The following is a 20,479-nucleotide window of genomic DNA, read 5'->3' on the forward strand; positions in this document are numbered from 1 at the left end:
CTACTATAGGACCCTCCCATAATATTGTGAGCCTCAATAAATGCCTGTGGGGGTGGGGTAGGGAGAGCAAGGGAGCTGTACTCAAAACTAAACATTCACCCAGACATTTATTGAACATGTTCCACAATGTCTGTGGACATAGGCCTCTGAGCAATTCCATGTATCCTGTGTTCAGATGTCAGCTTCAGGGTTTTATTTTCCCAGAAGCCTCTGGAAATCCCTCCTATAGACTGGGGCTGTTATAGCATCTTGAACTTCCTTAAGCTTATCATTTATAAAATAACATTTTAAATGACTGCTCTCTGGTCTACCTGTTTTTCTAAACTGGAAGCTCGATGAAGGCAAAACCTCAGATTTTTGTCCTCTGTGTGAGCGCAGGGCCTTGTACAACGCAGGCACCATTCAGTTAATGATTATGGAATTAAATAAAGCAGTGATGTGGCATGCTAGGTGGACCCCGAGGATACCAGGGAAGGTTTCCCCAAGTTTGAGCTGGATGTTAGACGAGTAAGTGGTTAATCAGGTAAAGCGATGAGAAACTTCCAGGTAGGGAACAGGCGTGTGCAAAAGTCAGAAGGCATCCTGAAGAAAGGTGTGAAATTCTGTGGTTAGAGCACAGCAGTACAACTGTAAAGCGAGGGCAGTGGAGAGTAGAGGTAACAGAACCACGCACCCATTAAGGTCAAGTTTATAAAGCATAGATAGTGGCAGCAACTCAGGCCAGAGGACAAAGGTGCCGACATCCAAATCACTTGAGAGCCAGGGACCCCACCGGTAGCGCCTCGCACCTCGCCTTGCCGGCAGCACGTGCCGCCTGGCCGCCGCGCACCCCGGCCTGCGTGGGGGCCGAGGGGACTCCCGGGGCGCCCAGGGAGGGACGCCCGGGGCGGGGCGCGCAGGCGCTCTGAGGCCTCGAGCCCCAAGAGGCGGGCGGGTGCGCGCGCTTCCTCGCGCACGCGCGCACGGAGGGGGCGACGGCTGCTGTGACGCTGCTGCGGCGGGCGGGCGGCGGCGCGTGAGGCGCGCGATTCCCCGTGTCTTGGGAGCAGTGCCCCGGCCCCCGCCGCTCCCGCTGCCGCCATGTCGGGCCGGTCGGTCCGGGCCGAGACCCGCAGCCGGGCCAAGGACGACATCAAGAAGGTGATGGCGGCCATCGAGAAAGTGCGGAAATGGTGAGGGGCCGGGGCCGAGAGTGCCAGCGGGAGTTGCGGGCCCTGGCCCAGAAGAGCGCGGGACTAGCAGGCAGGGTGGGAGCCGACTGGCAGGCGCTTGGGGGGAGGGGGGACGGGAGAAGGCGGGAGGAGGGTGCAGCTCGCGTCGGCGTGAGGTCGGAGGGCGAGCCGGCCGCCACCAATCAGCGGGTCGCCCGGCTCGCGAGGCCCGCCCACCTGCCCAAGGGCCGCGCGTCTCCCGGTGGGGCTGCCGGCTTCCGGCCGCGCCGGGGCAGCGGGGTCTCATTATAGACGCCGGACCTCGCGGTTTCGACCCGGCGCCCTCCTAGCTCAGGAGCCTTTTGAGTTCAGAATTGCCCCCAAATAATAGCTGACAATCTCCGGGGGTTTCCCGCCGGCGGGACAGAGCGCTCTGCGTAGTAACTCGCTGTAAGTTTGGTGAGCGCTTCACACTAAACCCACCTGTCACGAGAACAGGTGGGGACATCGGAATCAGTATCCCTTTTTCCCCTAATACCGGTCCACACGCAGCCAGCTGGGTAGGCGTTCTTTCCTCGGTGCTGCCAGCTGTCGGTAAAGCAGTTGAGACCCTATACTCACTTGGAAACGGCTGGTGTAACGTTCATTGCCGGGCCGGTTGACTGCCAATTTTGGCTTTTGAGTTTGTTTAGAGAGCGAGCGAGTGGGGGAGACAGAATCCCAAGCAGCCTCCACACTCAGCGCAGAGCCAGACACGGGGCCGGATCCCATAACGGTGGGATCATGACCTGATCCGAAGTCAGCAGTCGGCGGCTCAACTGAACACCCAAGCACCCCAAGCTGCTGCTTATTTTTTTTAATCAGGAACTTTGATGCATTTTCACATTAAACTTTAACAGGCAACTCTTGGCACCAACTTCATGAGTCCTTTTCTCTAGCTGACAATTAGAAATAGTTTTAAAACCCAAGTAGGGGTTAGCCCCCTCCTAGCCGGAGACGTACAGCCCTTCGTCCGTCCACCCCCTTTTAGAGGCATTGTTGCCTTGAATTTTCTTTTTTTTCCTTTTGTGTGCTTATTCATTTTTGCACAAGTTTAAGTCCTTTATCTCTTTATATGTAAAGGCTTTATATGTAGTTGGGACTCATACATATTAGTTAAGTAATTAATGATTTCTTTTCTCCTCCAAATCTAATCCTCCTAAGGTTTTTTGGTGAAACCTAAGAATCGGCACATCTTTCTCTTCGGGCTGGCTCCGTCCCTACCAGCAGTTTAGGCCAGATGACCATCCTCTCTCACCTGGAACTCTCAGCTTTTATGGTCTCCTTGCTTCAACTCTTCCTCATTTACTCAGTCCGTTCATCACATTACAGTCAGAGTGATTTCACTTTTTTCCAAGTGTAAATATTATCACAGCACTCCCACGCTTAAGAAACAATGCTTCAGTGACCTCTTCTCCTTTTATGTTAAAGACCAAAGATGATCCTTCCTACCTCACCTGCCTGGTTCAAACTGGCTGCTTTCTTGGGGGTTGATGGCCATCTTTCAGCTAGGGCCATGTGCTACCTGGCATCCTCCTCTTCCCTCTCCTCTTCCTTGCCTATTAACTCCTAGATCTGTTCAAAAACTGCTTTCATGGGGTGTGTGGGTGGCGCACTTGGTTAAGCCTCAGACTTGGGCTGAGATCATGATCTCATGGCTTGTGGATTTGAGCCCTATGTGCTAACAGCTCACTTTGGATTCCGTGACTCTCTTTCTCTGCCCCTCCCCAGCTCAAGTTCTGTCTCTCCTTCAAAAATAAATATTTAAAAAAAATTGTTTTTAATTGCTTTCTCAAGGGACACATTTCGAGATCCCCAGTCTAAATCAGGTCCCTTCCATAGTACTTCCCACAGTTGTATTAGCTTGAATCGAAAGACATTTCCTATATTTGGCTTTTTAACTTAACAGAAGTGGAAATTCGATGTGGTTAAACCTAATGATTAAGTGACTCTGAATTGTTTGGTATTTGTTTCCAATTGGAATGGAGGCTCTGTGAGGCTAGGGACTGTAAGCCTTGCTCCCTGTGTGCCCAAGATCTAGCACAGGGTCATATGTAGCAAATATTTATTGAATAAATGAGGAAGCTTTGTATAGGAATTAATTTCAGTGTCTTAAATGTGTAGTTCATTCTTCTTTCTGTTTGCTGAAAAGCATCCTCAATATCAGTAGTCACAACAGTTTTACTTTTTTTGCTTTTTTTGTGACCTCACGGTTTTTTTAAAATTTTTTCTAACATTTATTTATTTTGGAGACAGAGAGACAGAATTTGAGCGGGGTAGGGGCAGAGAGAGAGGGAGACACATAATCTAAAGCAGGCTCCAGGCTCTGAGCTGTCAGCACAGAGCCTGATGCAGGGCTCGAACTTCCGGACCATGAGATCATGACCTGAGCCGAAATCAGGCGCTTAACCACCTGAGCCACCCAGGTGCCCCATTGTGACCTCACATTTGGACCTGAATTTTTCAGAAGCAATACTTCAGGCTCCCCTACTCTGCTTGTCCATAATCTCATCCTTATTCAAGAATGGGGAAGGAAACTCATTTTTTAAGGCTTATCTCAAAAGTAACTTCCTTTGTAAAATAAAACCTTAAAGCCATCTTTCGTGGCTTAGTCTTCACCTCTTTCAGAAACCAGTGTAAGACTTGGAAGCATCCGGTCCTGTTCCTGGGATAATTTTGGAATGGAATTGTGTTTCAACCTAGAGTTCCACAGGAGTCCTCGGAGTTCTCCTTTGCCGTGGGATTTCCTAGTCTTCCTGTCTTTTCAATTGCCTTATCACCTTCATGTGTTACATTGATTTCCTTTCTTGACTTTTCATCCCCATATGCCTATATGGTCAGGGCCATATCTTACACATCCTTTATCTTCTGCAGGGTCTTGTATAGTAGGGCCTTAAAAATATCAGTGGAATAGGGGCGCCTGGGTGGCTCAGTCGGTTAAGTGTCCACCTGCGCTCAGGTCATGATCTCACGGTTTGTAAGTTCGAGCCCCGCATCTGTCTCTGTGCTGACAGCTACCTCAGAGCCTAGAGCCTGTCTTTGGATTCTGTGTCTCCCTCTCTCTCTGTCTGTTCCCTGCTCACGCTGTCTCTCTTTCTCTCAAAAATAAATTTAAAAATTAAAAAAAAATAAATATCACTGGAATGAATTAATTTTTGGAAAATAAAGAAGTAATGCCTGGTAGATACCAGAGTTTAAAAATGTGCTGGTACTCCGTGTAGTCAGTGAGGTAAAAAGGGCTTCTTTGCTACACTGTACATGAGGAAAGGCAAGTAGAGGGTTCAGAGCCAAAGGAATTTGTTAGAGACATCTTTTGGAAGGGTTGATTGTGCATCTAAAGGTAAACTATAAGGGCGCCTGGGTGGCTCAGTCGGTTAAGCATCTGGCTTCGGCTGAGGTCATGATCTCGCGGTTTGCGGGTTCGAGCCCCACATCAGGCTCTGTGCTTATAGCTAGCTCAGAGCCTGGAGCCTGTCTTTGGATTCTGTGTTTCCCTCTGTTTCTGTCCCTCTCCGGCTCACGCTGTCTTTTCTCTCTCTCAAAAATAAGTAAAAACATTAAAAAAAAAAAAAAGTTGAACTATAATTTGATGGAGAGGAAGTTTGGAAGGCATTTAAGAATGAAGGAATGTGGGGCACCTGGCAGGCTCTCTGGGAAGAGCATGTAACTCTTGGGTCCTGAATTTGAGCCCCATGTTGGGTGCAGGGATTACTAAAATAAATTTAAAAATTGGTGGGGGTGCGTCTGGGTGGCTCAGTCAGTTAACATCTGATTTGGGCTCAGGTCCTGATCTCCCGATTCATGAGTTTGAGCCCTCTGTCAGGCTCTCTGCTGTCAGTGTGGAGCCCGCTTCAGATCCTGCCCCACTCAAAATTAAATAAACATTAAAAAAAAGTTATTTTTAAAAGATTGAAGGAATGAGCTGCTGAAAAGTTTAAAATCACATTATGAACAGAACATCTGTTTTACTATTTATCGGTTTTAAGAAGTGTCTTTCTTTCAGGGAGAAAAAGTGGGTGACTGTGGGTGACACGTCCCTTAGGATATTTAAATGGGTTCCTGTAACAGACAGCAAGGAGGTAAGTGTGGAAGAAAATCAAAACAACAAACAGGTACCATTTCCTTCCTTCCTTTCTTTCCTTGATTGTCTCTTAATTATAAAGGAATTTATTTCCCCAGAATTGAGGTGAAAGTACTTTAGGGCACCCTCTGTGGTTGATCTGTGGAAAGCCTCTCTCTCTACCCTCTTTATTTCCTTCCCTTAATGCATTCTTCTTTTCCAAGGCTTGGTGAACCACAGCCCAGGCCTGCTCCCTGTGATAGTCAATATGGTTTAATTAGAGCATAGCTTATGCCCATTGATTTCCTTATTGCCTGTGGCTGCTTTTGAGTTCTAATGGCAGAGTTGAGTCATTGGCGTAAGACCTAAAGGCCCACAAGGCCTGAAATATTTCTTATGTGGCCTTGTAAGAGGTTTGCTGATTCTTGCTCTTAGCTGATTAGCTGTCCACTATAGTGTATTATATGTGTCTTAAATGTATATATCCTTTTCTGATTCCTCTTGCATGGGTTTCTGTGGATGGCTGTGTATTCTTGGAAACTACATAGCATTGTATCATGTTCGTGTTTTAAAATTTGTAGAGCATTGTGCTAAAAAACTGGTGTCTTTTCATCAGCCTCGTTTTTGAGAACTCTCCACTTTTCTGTAACTGTAAATAGAATTATTAACTTCGAATCTTGCATAGTATTTTCTTATATGCAGTGGTCACATCTACTTTGCTTGAGTGATAAACATGTAGATTGTCTCCAACTTTTTTTCCTCGAATTGTTTTTAAAAAGCTCAAATATCGGGGCGCCTGGGTGGCTTAGTCGGTTAAGCGTCCGACTTTCGCTTGGGTCATGATCTCACGGTTCGTGGGTTCAAGCCCCGCGTCGGGCTCTGTGCTGACTGCCAGCTCAGAGCCTGGAGCCTGTTTCAGTCTGTGACTCCCTCTCTCTCTGACCCTCCCCTGCTCACGCTGTCTCTCTCTCTCTCTCCTAGAAATAAATAAAAAATGTTAAAAAAAATTTAAAAAAATGTTTAAAAAAAAAAAAAAGCTCAAATATCAAACACAGACAGTAAATAAAACGTAAATGTGTCGTCAGTATAACAGGAAAACATAAAGCTAGTACCCTTGTGAAAACCACCCAAATCAACAAACAGACCATTACCAACTTCCCCAGAGGCGTGTGTTTGACTCTTGCCGGCGTCCCCAGCCCCACTAGAAGAAATGTCTTTCGTACTTTTGCTTTGCTTACCACTTTTCTAGTCCTTTGTAAATATTTGTAACTTTATATAAACAGCATCATGAAGTATCTCTTTTCCTGTATCTTGCCTTCTGTGCTCAGCATTAGGTTTGTACCATTCACCCATGTTGTCTTTGGAGTCATTTGTCCCTTTTCATCGCTGCATGGAATTTTATCACAGGCCCGTGCCCTGATTTACCTCTCTGGTCCTCCTGTAGATGGCTATTTGGGTTGTTCCCCGTTTGGGGTAATAGGAACAACGCTCCTGTGAACATTCTTATTTAGCGTATGTGTCAGGCTGGGCATGGGTTTTCCTAGGAGCTGTTCCTACAAGTGGAATTGCTGGGTCTTACAGTATGTGTGTGTTGACCTATAGGAGCTAATGCTAAACCGTTTCTCAGACTGGTTATGCCACTTTACACTCCCACCAGGAATAGAGTTCTCATTGCTCTCAATCCTCTACAGCTGGTATTGTTACTTATATGTGAAGATAAGTCATGATTTTAGTTTGGTAACTGCTTATGTAATAACTAATGAAATTGGACACATTTTTAATGTTTAGGAATGAACCTTTTGGATTTCTTATTTCAGGAAGCACCTCCTTAAGTCTCTTTGATTGTTTTTTTCTATATGACTTATGGGAATTCTGTATTCTGGACCCAAAGCCTTCATTGATTGAATACTATCCATAGCTTTTTCCATTCCGTGGCTTGTCTTTGCACTCTCTTTAGGCTGCCTTGACTAACAGAACTTTTAAATGTTTTAAAGCCTTTTCCTTCTTTGAGGCCACAAAGATCATCTTCATACAGTCTTCTAAAAGTTCATTATTCACTTCTCATTTATGACAACACCTGGCACTGATTTTTGTATATTTTCAATTAGCAATAATCGTGCCTTGGATAAACCTCATTGGCTATGATACTGCCACTGCGCAAAGCTTGATTAATGTGTATTTTGAAGTAGGGGCCTGATTTCATTTTTTTACGCACGGACGTGCATTTGTCCCAGCACTAGTTATTGAAAAGACTGTTCTTTTCCTCCTGCTCTGTAGAGCCACCTTTGTCATATTTCAAGTGTCCAAATGTGCTTTCTACCAAAAACTCTAGCTTTTTGGTAGCATAGATGACACCCCTTAAACCATTCCATCCTTCTGGAGGACTTGTGGGTTAGATGCCCGGGAGCAGGCTTGCTGTCCCGGGCCTGCACATGAATTGATACTACTGACTGCTGTCCGATCTCTCTTCAGAAGGGCTGCCCCAGTGTAGTTAGCCCACTTCCTCAGGATGCTGGGGTTTCACACCGCCATGACTTCATGGCATTTGATACTACGGATCCTGCCAGTCTGTTCAAGCTGTTTATTTTGCGTTTCTCTGATTACTCAGGAGGTTGATAATTTTCTCTCTTCAGGTTTCCATTCAGATTTCCTTTTTATCCATTTAAATATCCTCTCTTGTGATTTCTTTTTAATTTTTTTTTGTATTGGGTTTTCTGTCTTTTCTGATTTGCATGGATTCGTTGGTATCATAGATACAGAAAACTCTGGTCACTTTTGTATATTGTAGATATCTTTGTCTGACATGTTACTGTCTAGAACTTTGTCAACAGCGTCCTTTAAATTTGTGTCAAACTAATCAATTCTTTTGTACGGTTTTTGCTTTCTGAATCTTGTTTGAAAATTATTCTCCACTATTTGGTTATAAAGAACATCATCTCCTGTTAGGTTGTTTTTTTGTTTTTGTTTGTTTGCTTTTTAGGTTTATTTATTTATTCTGAGAGAAACAGAGACAGTGTGAGCCAACGAGGGGAAGAGAGAGAAGGAGAGAGAGAGTCACAAGCAGGCTCCACACTGTCAGCACAGAGCCAACGCAGGGCCGCACTCACGAACCATTAGATTGTGACTGGAGCCGAAATTAAGAGTCAGTCCTGTTAGGTTTTTTATTGTTGTTGTTGTTGTTTTTTAATGATGGAGATATGAATCTAATTTTAATTTTCCTTCATACAGACAGCTATTTCCCCTAATGCTATTTACTCTTTCTCCACTGATTTGGTACGTCATCTGTGTTGTGTGCCGTATTCATATCTAGGTTGTTTTTCAGCTCTCCATTCTGTTTTGTTGTTATTTTATCTCCTCCTGCACTGGAATGATTTTTATTTATCATCAGTTTTTAGTTTTTATTAATATTAAGTAGGGCGAGTTTTCTCTCTTGCTGTAGGTTTATTGGGAAGATGGCCTTTATTAAAATAAAAATTCCCAGGGTGCCTGGGTGGCTCAGTTGGTTGAGTATCCCACTCTTGATTTCAGCTCAGGTCGTGATCCCAGGGTCGCGGGATCGAGACCACATTGGGCTCAGCTCTGAACATGGAGCCTGCTTGGGATTCTCTCTCTGCCTCTCTCTCAACCCCTCTCTCCCACTAGTGCACACACACTCTCTCTCTAAAATATTAACAATAATAACAATAAAATAAATATGCCTTCTCTTGTTAGGTTTCTAAGAGTTACTAAAAATTATGAATAGATGTTGGACGCTATCCAGCTGCTTTTCCTGAGCTTACTGAAATAAAATGTTCATGTGATTTTCCTCCTCTAATGTTTAATGTATTAGTATGGTGAATTATATTAATAAAATTTCTGATGTTGACACTTTTACATTCTTGCATGCCTAAGAGAAATTCTACTTGGATATGCTTCCACCCATATGACGTGGTATTCAATTCACATTTAAGATATTTCATGAGATACTTGCATCTGGGTCATAAATGAAATTGGTCTATAATTTTCTTTTAATATGCTATCTTTACCTTGTTATGGTATTAAGAATTACATTAACGTCCTAAAACAAATTAGGCAATTGTGCCTTTTTTTTGATTTCTAGAACAAAGTAAGAAAGTTTGGTAGAACTCACTTTTAGTACTTTCTGGGCGTTTCGTTGAGAGATGGTCATTATGGTGGTTTTAATGGTGATTGATGTATTTAGATTTTCTCTTTTTTTTGTAATTATTTTGCATTTTATGTATTTCCCAGAAATTGGTTGTTTAAGAGCGTGTAGTGCTAGGGCCTCCCCCTTTCTTCATTTCCTCATGAGTGTGTAGCAACAAGGCTGGGCACTTCCCGGCTGGCCAGTAATGCTAAACTTTTGGCAGTGCACTCAGTCTTGTCTAATAAAGAATTAATTGGCCCTGTTCAAATGCCAGCAATGACCCTGGTATGTAGTTATTCATAATATTCATATTACCGTAATATGATCCAGTTTATGGTCTCTCCTAAAATCTTTATCCAAAAATCTTGTAATTTTTGTTCATCTTTTCTTTTGTTTGCTTTGTTCTCTATTTCATTAGTTGTTGCCATTGTTATTTCCTTTTATGTTTTTTTGGGTTTACCCTGTTGTTCTTTTTCTAGCTCCTTGTATTAAACTTAGCACTTTATTTCTAGTTTTGTTTTCTTTTCTACACAATACATTTCACTTTAGGGATGTCTGGCTGGCTCAGTCAGTGGAGCGTGCAACTCTTGATCTCGGAGTTGTGAGTTTGAGCCCCACGTTAGGAATAAAGTTTACTTAAATTTTTTTTCACTTTAGTCGTCTCCCAAATTTTCACATATATGCATGTCAAAATGTCATCAATAGTGTAATTGTTTTGGGGCACCTGGGTGGCTCAGTCGGTTAAGCGTCCAACTTCGGCTCAGGCTATGATCTCACGGTTCGTGGGTTCGAGCCCTGTGTAGGGCTCTGTGCTGACAGCCAGTTCAGAGCCTGGAGCCTGTTTCAGATTCTGTGTCTCCCTCTCTCTGACCCTCTTCTGCTCACGCTGTCTCTCTCTCAGAAATAAACAAAAACATTAAAAAAAATAGTGTAATTGTTTTAAGTTTTTCATTAATTCCTCTTTAGTTTCCTCTTTTGTGAGATTATGACCTGAGCCGAAGTTGGACGCCTAACTGACTGATCTGCCAAGGCGCCCCTTTAGTTTCCTCTTTAAAGTTTATTAGTTTTTAAAAATATTTATTTATTTATTTTTGAGAGAAAGCATAAGCAGGAGAGGGACAGAGAGAGAGAGGGAGACACAAAATCTGAAGCAAGCTCTCGGTCCTGAGGTGTTAGCGCAGAGCCCTGAAGAGGGGCTCGAACTCACAAACCATGTTTGATCTGGACTGGTACATGATTGATTTTTGGACCATTTACTTGTGATTAAAACAAGTATAGTCTCTAGGTATGAAATTAAACAATAAACAAGCATTTCTTATGTTACCCAGATTTTCTGTATCCTTATTTTTTGTACGTTTGGGCTAATATTACAGTTGCATTACTCACACCAAATTTCCTCATGTTGGTGGTTCTTCAAAACAACTTTCCAGTATCCTTTTCTTTCTGAGGAGACCTACTGTGTTTTATTGAAATTCTCATGTCCTGTTAGTGTCCTTCTTCCGGTGTATTTGTTCTGTTTCTCGTCTTTCCTGGTGCTTGTTTCCTCCGGCGTCTGGTTAGTCTCTTCTGTGCACTCTGTGCACTCAGTTTTTATTCCCAGGGGACTCTGGGCTGCCGTGGCCAGCAGTATGTAACTGAGGGAGGACGTAAGCCCGGGCTCTGGGTTTCCTTCCTCTGAATGAATTTAGGCCATTGTGTGAGCCTTGGGATTCAGCCTTTCCCTTATCCCCTCTCCCTCTCCCTCTTCCTCTGCCCACCACCCGCCTCCCCAGGGAAGTCCCTAGTACCAGTCTTCCAGGTGCCACTTTGTCTGGATGCCATGCATCCTTCCTTGTCATTGCCAGCCCCAGGGAGCTGGTGGGTGGAAGTTAGGGGGGCTCTGGAACCACCCTTTAATTTTCATCCAGCCTGGCTCTAGTGGTGCCACTACCCACAAGGGGCTAAAGGTCAGGAACTTAAATCTCCTGGTACGTGGGGAAGGGGACGCACTGGGAGAAAGCCCCACCCCACCCCAGTGCGTTTCGCACGCGTAAGCCCCTGGCCCTTTCCTAATTCAAATTCTGCCTGCCAGGGGCACTTGAGTAGCTTAGTCTGTTAGGCTCTCTCTCTCTCTCTCTCTCTCTCTCTCTCTCTTTCTCTCTCTCAAAATAAACACTTAAAACAATAACACATTCTCCCTGCCCAGGACCCAGCTCCCTTTCTTCTCCCAAGGGCTTCTCACAGTGTTTGCTGAGGTCCATCAGTTTATCTGTCCTCCAGTGGTCCACGGTGGTGTGCCATCCTCTAAGGTACCAGTATAGACCTGCTACATTAGGCAGAATGGGAGACGATGATCAAATTGGTGAAGAGGAAGTGGGAAGAATCCAAGGGAATGGGACACCGCTGACCAGAGAGTAGATTGGCACAGACTTCACGCGGGTCAGGCTGTTGTCACGTGTGCATTGAAAAGTTTTCAGTGATGGCGGCGCTAATGAACTGCATGGCGGGAGTCCTTCCACAGTGTATGGTCCCCTCAGTGTGTACTTTAAATGCCTTACAAGTTTAGTTGTCAGTTATACCTCAGTACAGAGGACGGGGCGGGGGGTAGTTTTCAAAATGTTTATCCCTTTGATCTAGAAGTTTTATCTCTAGGAATTTATTTTCAGGAGATAATCATGATGTGTACAAGGTACATCTACACTGTTGAGCATTACAATATGGTTCAGAGTGTTTGAGAATTGCAAGCAAAATAAAGACTGTATTGTGGAGAATTCATTAAGTTATCGTGCACGGTTATCTTGTAAAGCTGTGTAACCATTATAAAAGATGTTATAGCAGTGGCAAAGGAAAAAAATTTTTAAAGATTAAAATTAAAATTAAAAGATTATTTTTTTAATGTTTATATTTACTTTTTAAATTCTTAAAAAATTTTTTAATGTTTTATTTATTTCTGTGAGAGGGAGAGAGAGAGAGAGAGAGAGCGTGAGCAGGGGAGGGTCAGAGAGAGAGGGAGATACAGAATCTGACAGAGCTAGTCGTCAGCACAGAGCCCGACGCGGGGCTCGAACCCACGAACCATGTGATCATGACCTGAGCCAAAGTCAGACGCTTAATCGACTGAACCACCCAGGCACCCCCATTTACTTTTTAGAGAGTCATGAGGTATAGTGTATTTCAAGAAACATAGTATGTTTATACTTTTTGATCTAGAAGGAATTTTTTTGGTGTGAATTTATCAAAATAAAATGACCCAGAGAAGAAATGAAACTTGAGAATCATAGGTTTATTCCTAGTGGCCATAAATAAACACAACCTGAAATAAGTTGAAGCTAAATGACCAATAGGTGAGGGGTACCTGGGTGGCTCAATTGGTTAAGCGTTTGACTCCTGATTTCAGCTCAGGTCATGATCTTGCAGTTTGTGAGATCGAGCCATACCTCTGGCTCCATGCTGACAGCACAGAGCCTGTTTGGGATTTTCTGTCTCTCTCTCTCTTTCTCTCTCAAAATAAATAAACACTTATAAAAAATGCCTAATAGGTAAGAAGCGATTAAGGAATTTATGGTTTATGGAATATAATGCAGCTAGTAAAAATTGTGTTTCTGTAGTTCATGTGGTGAAATGTAAAGTCTAATTGGGTTAAAAGTATGTCTACATGTGGAAAAATTGAAGGGAAAGACTTGCATGAGGGTGTACAGTTGATCATTGCAGAGAGAGGATTGAGAGCTGTTACCAAACATTAAATGCCTGTGCAATAAATAGACCTGTATAAGAAGTATAAATTAGTAAATTTGAGATTACCCAGATTTAAGCTTTGGCCCCTCTGACTTGCAAATGTTTGCATGGATTGTTTCCTTTCCTGTGGGCTTGTGTATCACAAGCTAGTGCTTACCTTTGCACTGCGGTCACCCACATGTGTAACCTGCATCCTGCTCAAAGGAAATGATGTTCTAGGCCAAGGTGGACATGGGCAATCATTTTGAGTAGATGGGTCGATTGTCAGGAATCCAGGTAGAGGGACTCCTTTGTCCCGTCTCCATTCACATTACATATAAAGCGACTCCTTCCTTTGTCCATTCTTTCACTTTTTCCTGCTGTGCTACCAAAACAAGAATCCTTTTCGAATGAGTACTCTGCATTTCTTGTCCATCCATACAGGGAAAGGTTGGATAGAGTGTTTGCTCAAGGCAGGAGGCAGAAGAGAACCACAGGGAGCTCTAGTGGAAGCCTGTGTATCTGCTTCTCACCTTTGAGTCATATTAGTTCTGGAAGGGTCCATTTTACAACATAGAGACACTGAGACTTGGAGACTCCTTGTCCAGGATTCTGTTATTCCCTGGGTCCTGGATTCTCAAACTATTGTCGTTACCCGTGTTTAGTTGTAATCCAGACCTCAGGTGTCTTCTGTAGCACCCATCTACCTCTCTCTGGGTCTTCCGCTTGGCTCTGTCATATTCCTCTTTTTTTCCTTTTCTAGAAAGAAAAGTCCAAATCGAACAGTTCAGCAGTCCGGGAACCTAATGGCTTTCCCTCTGATGCGTCAGCCAATTCCTCTCTCCTTCTTGAATTCCAGGGTGAGTTGCATCCATATGTCTTCCTTGCAGGAAAAGCAGCACTTAGATGAACCTGTTAATAACGAGAAGAATAGCTTCGTGTGTCACTTCAGTGCCTGCTGTTTTGCTGGTATCTTGCTGACACTTTACATCAAGTCTTTTCATTTAAACCTCACAGCGACCCTGCAAGGTAGATGATGGCGGCTTCATTCTCCATTTAGGAAAACCGAAGCTCAGAGAGATGGAAGTTCTGTATCTCAAGGTACATAACTAGTAAGTGACAGGCCCCATGTCAGGTTCTGGTTCTTTGGATCAGAAGCTCTTTTCTTTAGACTGTATGTTTTATGATAACAGTGCCTTAGACTAGGCCACCCAAAGCCAGGGCCTCTCCTGTCCCCTGTCAGCAAAGTTCCTCCTCCAGAACCAGTCTGCAGTAAGTGTCCCGCCTGTGGCAGCACTATGGTCCCAGTACTGCCTTCGCACCTGCGTGGTGGCTGCTGTTCAGAAGCACCGATCTTCAGGTTTTTGTCCTTCCCTCGGCCTGTGACCTAAAGCAGGCAGTTATCCTCATCCCTGTTGAAGGAAGCGGGTGCTCCGAGAAGAGGTGTTTGCCTAAGCTCAAAAGTGACAGAGCTTTATTCTTTTTATAATAGAATGTTGCTTCCGTGTTAGCATAGAAGACAGTGGTCTTTGTAGGAGTAAAGACTAGCTTGGCACGAGACTGGGAGCGTGCAGGGGTCCTCCCCCTCCCCCAGCCGCCTGAGGTCAGGGAGCGTGCTGGAGGAAGGAGAATATGAGGGAACGATTTCCTAGCTGTGTGTGGGCTGTCCAGTAATCCCAAAGCTCTGGGAGACCCACGAGGCTCTGTTTCCTCAGTGCGGCCACCATCTCATCCCTTTCATTCAGCGAACATTTTCTGAACTCCTACTGTGTGCCGGCTGCCGGGTACCGCACTGGAGATCCCGCAAGGACAAGTAAGCCCCGAGCCTGCCTGCACAGAGCGTATGGAAATTGGTGTGTAAAATACTAATCGTAGGCGTGCACAGGATACAACAGAAGCATGATAGGGTGGTCATTTCCGCCCACAGGAGCCTGGGACACGGAGGAAGTGATGCTTGAGCCAAATGGTGGCCTGCATCAGGGCTTCCCGGGAAACCGGAAAGAGCAGGCCCTACCGGCCACCTGTGCGTGAGGCAGGTCTAGGTTAGTCCACGTGGCTGGAGCCGAGGCCGCAGCACGAAGCCTGCTGTGTGGCAGGACAGTCAGCAGTAAGCCTGTAGGTCAGAAAGGTTTTGTAGGTTGTGATAGGGCCATGTGTGCCTGCAGGGCGGCCCTGGGATTCGAATTAGATCTTTGTGCCGCAGAAAACCGCTGAAGATTCAGAGGGATGGGTCTGGCACAGTGTGAAGTGCGTGTGGGAGTACAGCAGACTGAGGGAAGGGCGGCCAGGCGGCTGCTGCAGGAGGCCGGGACAGAGACCAGGAGGCCTGGCCGAAGGCACGGGAGAGGAAGGGACGGACACCAGTGGCGTCAGAGCGGTAGGATGGGTCAGATTTGGTGACGGGCTGCTGGAGGCGAGGGAGCAGAAGGAGCTTTTGACTCCTTAGTTTTTAACTTAGATGGTGAGTTTAAGCCTTTGGACAGACTGTCCCAGGTGGTAATTTCTTGGTCCTTGAGATGGCCAGGTGGAGCCTGGGCTGCTGACCAGCCCGAGTGACTGCCTCCAGATACCACCACGCGTCTTATGATAGCCGAGAATGCCAGGCACATTTTAGCGTTTTCTACACCTCTTGTGTTATGGGAAGAGTTGAGAGGCACAGCTACATCACTCCCTTCCACTGGACGGTGAAAAACTACCAGGTCCAAACTATACTTAGTAAGAAAGAGGGGATTACTAAGTATACGCTGACCTTCCCGAAATGTAAATGCTGCACAGACTTAAAGATTTTGGCTGCATCTGGTGCTGAGAATAATGTGTTGTAAAAGAGAAAATGTTTAAATGAATCATCTTAGGCTGTGGATAATTTGCCCTGTCTTGGCTTGTTTGCCTTCGGTTCTGGGGGCATCAGTAGCAACGATCATTGTATTTGGTTGCGCCCGTGGCTGCCTAAGGAGACCCAGGCCCTTGGCTCTGTACCGTTACTCTCAAGAAAAATGACTACTCTCAGCTGTTGTCTTTGTCATGTTTGGTTTTCAGATGAAAACAGCAACCAGAGCTCTGTGTCTGATGTCTATCAACTCAAGGTAGACAGCAGCACCAACTCAAGCCCCAGCCCCCAGCAGAGTGAGTCCCTGAGCCCAGCACACACCTCTGACTTCCGCACAGATGACTCCCAGCCCCCTACTCTGGGCCAGGAGATCCTCGAGGGTGAGTCACAGTTGACCCAGGACGAGCGTCTTGGAAGGGCCTGTGCTCTTGATGTTTCTGTTCTTTAGAGGAAGAGGTTAGAGACAATGCCTTGGGCCTGGCAGCCTTGAGCCATTTGTCAACGTTTGAGCTGTTTTGGGGGAGGGTTGTGTTTTCCCCTCTCACAGAATGAAAGAAGAAAACAAGGAACACAATTGAGTGCCAGGCCTGTGTAAGGCACTTTTCATATTTGATACCTGGTATAATTTTCTCAGAGACCCTGAGAAATAGCAGTTGTCATCTCCATAGTACAGATGACAAAGTAGAGTCTTAGACTAAACTGCTTGTCTGAGATCGCATAGCTAGCGCCTGGTGGAACCGGATGTCTCCAATTTCATTCCTTCTGACTTTAAAGATTATACTCTTTGCATTATGTCCTGCACATTTCCTCTGATGACATATATTGATTCTCTGGCCAGTGTTGCTCTTTCCCCAGATGCCTCCACATAGCTCTTAGGGAAGCTGCCCTGGCTTGAGGCAGATTCCACAGGAGTGTCCTGCCTTGGGAAGCCCTGCAGTTGTACTGACCTTGCTGCTTTTTCAGAGCCCTCCCTGCCCGCCTCAGAAGTTGCTGATGAACCTCCCACCCTCACAAAGGAAGAACCAGTTCCGCTAGAGACCCAGGTAAGGAGCCTTTGGGTTTCCCAGTTTCTGAAAAAAAGTGAGGACTCTGGTGATGTGAATCGGACCTTACAGCGTCAAATGTGCTGTGACCAGGGTGGGGAGGCAGCAAGGGAAGCTGAATGTCTCCAGGTTACATGGCAGGGGCAGAAGTTTGTTTATCTGCAAGAAGGTTGGGGGTGGGCTTCTGGGCTGTAATTAGGGTGGGCGGGGAGGTTCTGGTACAGAGGGATGGCCCTATAATTTCATGCTCTGACTGCTCCTAGATTGCTGAGGAAGAGGAAGACTCAGGTGCCCCACCCCTGAAGCGCTTCTGTGTGGACCAACCCGCAGTGCCGCAGACAGCAACAGAAAGCTAGCACCGTCCTGGCGCCCTCCGCCTCCTGGCCCCCTGCCTCTATTTATTGCATTCTGGTTCTGGCCGTGCTTTGTTGCTGGGGTAAGGGCAAGCACTGGGGTCCAGAGCTTGCACATAGGAGCCTTCTGGGCTGGAAGGTTGGCATAGGACTTGGGGTTATAGCATCATCTTCCCGTCCCTGGCACCTGTGTCTGCTTGCTCCTGAGAAGAGGAGCACTCATATTCTTTTTGCACCCCACGTAGGCTGGGGCATCAGCCATCCCGAGGTTCATGTGTCACCTCCAGGTAGCAGTCTCTGCTCCAGAACCTCTGGACTGAGCTGCTGGCTCTTCTACAGGAGGAGAGATGTGGAAGGCACTCTCTAGAGAAGAGAGTGTCCAGGGTTACTTGAACTTGAATGGAGACCGTAGATTCATGGACTTTCCCGTCGGGCTAGGGGCCTGTTGGAGAAGGCCTGGCAGAGTCTTCGGAGGGAAGGGGAGGCTGTACATGAGGGCGGAAAAGTCCGCATAGATTTCTTGCTGTCCTGACACTTCTGCCCATTTCTGACGTTATCCCGCCTCTCATGGGCTCTTCAGCTGCTGACAGTCCTTTGTCCTCTGCTCTAACCACTCCCTTCCCCCAACACACACACACACAGCTTTCCCTGTTTTCACCTGTACGTTTCATTCCAGCATCCCCTGCCTCCTGCCACAGACTCTGCCCCAGCAAGGATTTGAGGTTCTGCCAACAGTACCCCTCCCCCACAGTACTCCTTCAGCTCAGACTTTCTAGAAAGTTCCCTCTTCTTTGAAATCTGCATGTTTAATTGAACTTTGTGATTTTATTTTTTGTTCAAAAAAGTTTAAGAAAATGGAAATGGGCAACAGTGAGTGAAGACATATTTTAGCACTGAATAGAATATTTTTAAAATTAAACTATTTGAAATACGTCTTGCTGGTATTTGAGTGCTTCCTTCTTGAAGGTTGTGGGGGCAGGGCCTAGTGGGGCGGTGGGTGAGTGCCTGCCAATTGTCTTACTCCTACAGAGGGACTTTCTGATAGAAACGATTTGGAGACCCCCTTTGAAGTTGCCATGTAGTCTAATTCACTCTTCTGTCCCTGTGTACACTGAATCCAACCAGCATATGTTTGCCATGGCTCTGGTCCTTAGGAGGCATTCGTGAGTGGTTTTTTTTTTTCCTTTTTTCCTTTTTTAGCTTATGGTAAAGTGTACATAACATCAAATTTACCATTTTAGTTATTTAAAAGTATACAGCTCAGTGGCATTAAGTACATTCGTGACATTGTGCAGCCATAGCTAGCTCACTCCAAACATTTTCATGACCTGGGACAGAAACCCCAGACCCGTTAAAGAGGTGCTTTGTGTTTGCCACTTCCCCGAGGCTCTGGCAATCATAGTCTGCCTTCCATACAGGAATTTCTTTTTGGGCTCCTGATTCCTAAGGAAACCAATAGAGTCATGTCATGGTGGAAAAGAATTCTACATTCTGTATGTTCAAGAATTTCATTCCAGTATGCCCTAAAGTGATTCCACTGATCTCTCTTAGGGGCTTCCAGGTATCAGGGATGAGACTAGCACCCCAAGTTCTGCTCCCCTGTTTTGTCATCCCTAGTCTGTTTTTTCTTAAAAATTTAACAGAACTTGGGGCACCTGGTTGGCCCAGTCAGGAGAGCATGTACCTCTTGATATTGGGATTGTGAGTTTGGGCCCCTTGTTGACGGTACCGTTTACTTTTTCTTTAAAAAAAAAAAAAGGAAAACAAATTAGCATGTACTATCAAGTTGTCAAATGAATGTCACAGATAAGGAATTGTAAAGCTATATAAAAGAAGCATATTTTAATGTGTTTACCGAATTACTGAATTTACAAATTACTGAAAAGTGTCACACGAGGAAAGCAGAGGAGAAAACTAACAAGGGGAGATAGCAATTGGCGTTTGTGACCAAGTGCTAGTACTGGGAACACAGGAAGCCAGGAATCCTGTCCCTCAGGAGACAGCCTGGCTAGGGAACAGACCTCTACATGGAGCCTCCCAGAGCACAGGGTAGCAGGTGCTGGAGTGGAGTCCACGAAGGAAGATGTGGGATAATGGAAAAGGGGGGACAGAGACCATTCTCTTCTTTTGTTGACTTTAGCACTACTTCCTTGATACTGTAAGAAATCAGGTTAGCAGTCTTCACCAGAATGTTGATGGGGTAAGGGCTGGAAAAGAAAAAGAGGAAATGTAAAGCAATGACCATAAGTTACACACAGCTCAAAAAATGCCTCCGGGTATTAGGAGGCCCAATGTATATGCACATTTGAGTTCTTTTTTTTAATGTTTATTTATTTATTTTGAGAGAGGGAGAGAGAATCCCAAGCAGGCTCCACGCTGTCAGAGCAGAACCCTACACAGGGCTCGGTCTTATAAACCGTGAGATCATGACCTGAGCCGAAGTCCAGAGTCGGACATTCAATTAACTGAACCACTCATGTGCCCCCGCACTTGATTTCTTAAAAACAGATAGCCTGCTAACTAAATTTGTTGACTATGAACACGCACAAAGGAAGATCAATAGAGCTCAATGGATTGTGCACAAGAGAATTTGGAGCATGGAAAAGCTGAGCGCATGGGAGCAGATTTCCACGCCTACGTTATTCATCACCTTGGAAAACGGCATTTATTTTACAAACACTGAAAGCATCTTCAGGGGTCTCTGTGTATAAAGTACAATTGGTAGACAGGTGTCTGCCTTGCAGGAACTTCCAGTCCGGTGAGGTAGAGAAGGTAGGCAGGAGCCTGTGCCGTGGTGGATGGAGAAGGCAGAGTACTGTGAGGGCCAAGAGGAAAACCTGGAGGCTTTGAGATCACAGAAGGCTTATAGAAGAGGTGGCATTCTAGGCTGGACCTAGAAATGTTTCTCTGGTTATGAGGAAAGTACCTGGGGCAGGTTAGCGCGGATAAATGGAGGCAGTGAGGTACGAGGTTAACGTGTGGCAGTAACCAGGGAATTGGGTTTCTATTTTCTCCAGCTTTTTGAGGCTTTTCAAAACTACACAGACCTTAAAGAAATAGTTCAATAAACTATGTGTACCCGTCACCTAGAATCACCAATTATTGACATTTGCCACACTGGCATCTCGGTACACATCTTTTTTTCTCTTTTTTGGGGGCAGTGGGGGGG

At 45.4% G+C, this 20,479-nt stretch overlaps 1 protein-coding gene and 1 non-coding gene across 2 annotated transcripts; one reads left to right on the forward strand and one right to left on the reverse strand.

Moving 5' to 3' along the window:
* The first annotated feature begins 977 nt into the window (after nucleotides 1-977).
* BCL7B (BAF chromatin remodeling complex subunit BCL7B) lies at nucleotides 978-18,245 on the forward strand. Its single transcript, XM_039243547.1, has 6 exons — nucleotides 978-1,172; nucleotides 5,194-5,269; nucleotides 13,851-13,947; nucleotides 16,124-16,294; nucleotides 16,878-16,957; nucleotides 17,221-18,245. Exons 1-6 carry the CDS (start codon nucleotides 1,081-1,083, stop codon nucleotides 17,311-17,313), a joined length of 609 nt encoding a protein of 202 aa, XP_039099478.1. The 5' UTR covers nucleotides 978-1,080; the 3' UTR covers nucleotides 17,314-18,245.
* LOC120239350 lies at nucleotides 7,275-7,415 on the reverse strand. Its single transcript, XR_005530411.1, has one exon. It is a non-coding gene; the product is annotated as a U4 spliceosomal RNA (small nuclear RNA).
* Nucleotides 18,246-20,479: the final 2,234 nt, after the last annotated feature.

Source organism: Hyaena hyaena, unplaced genomic scaffold (genome assembly GCF_003009895.1).
Source record: "Hyaena hyaena isolate Hyena2069 unplaced genomic scaffold, ASM300989v1 scaffold_228, whole genome shotgun sequence".
NCBI lineage: Eukaryota > Metazoa > Chordata > Mammalia > Carnivora > Hyaenidae > Hyaena > Hyaena hyaena.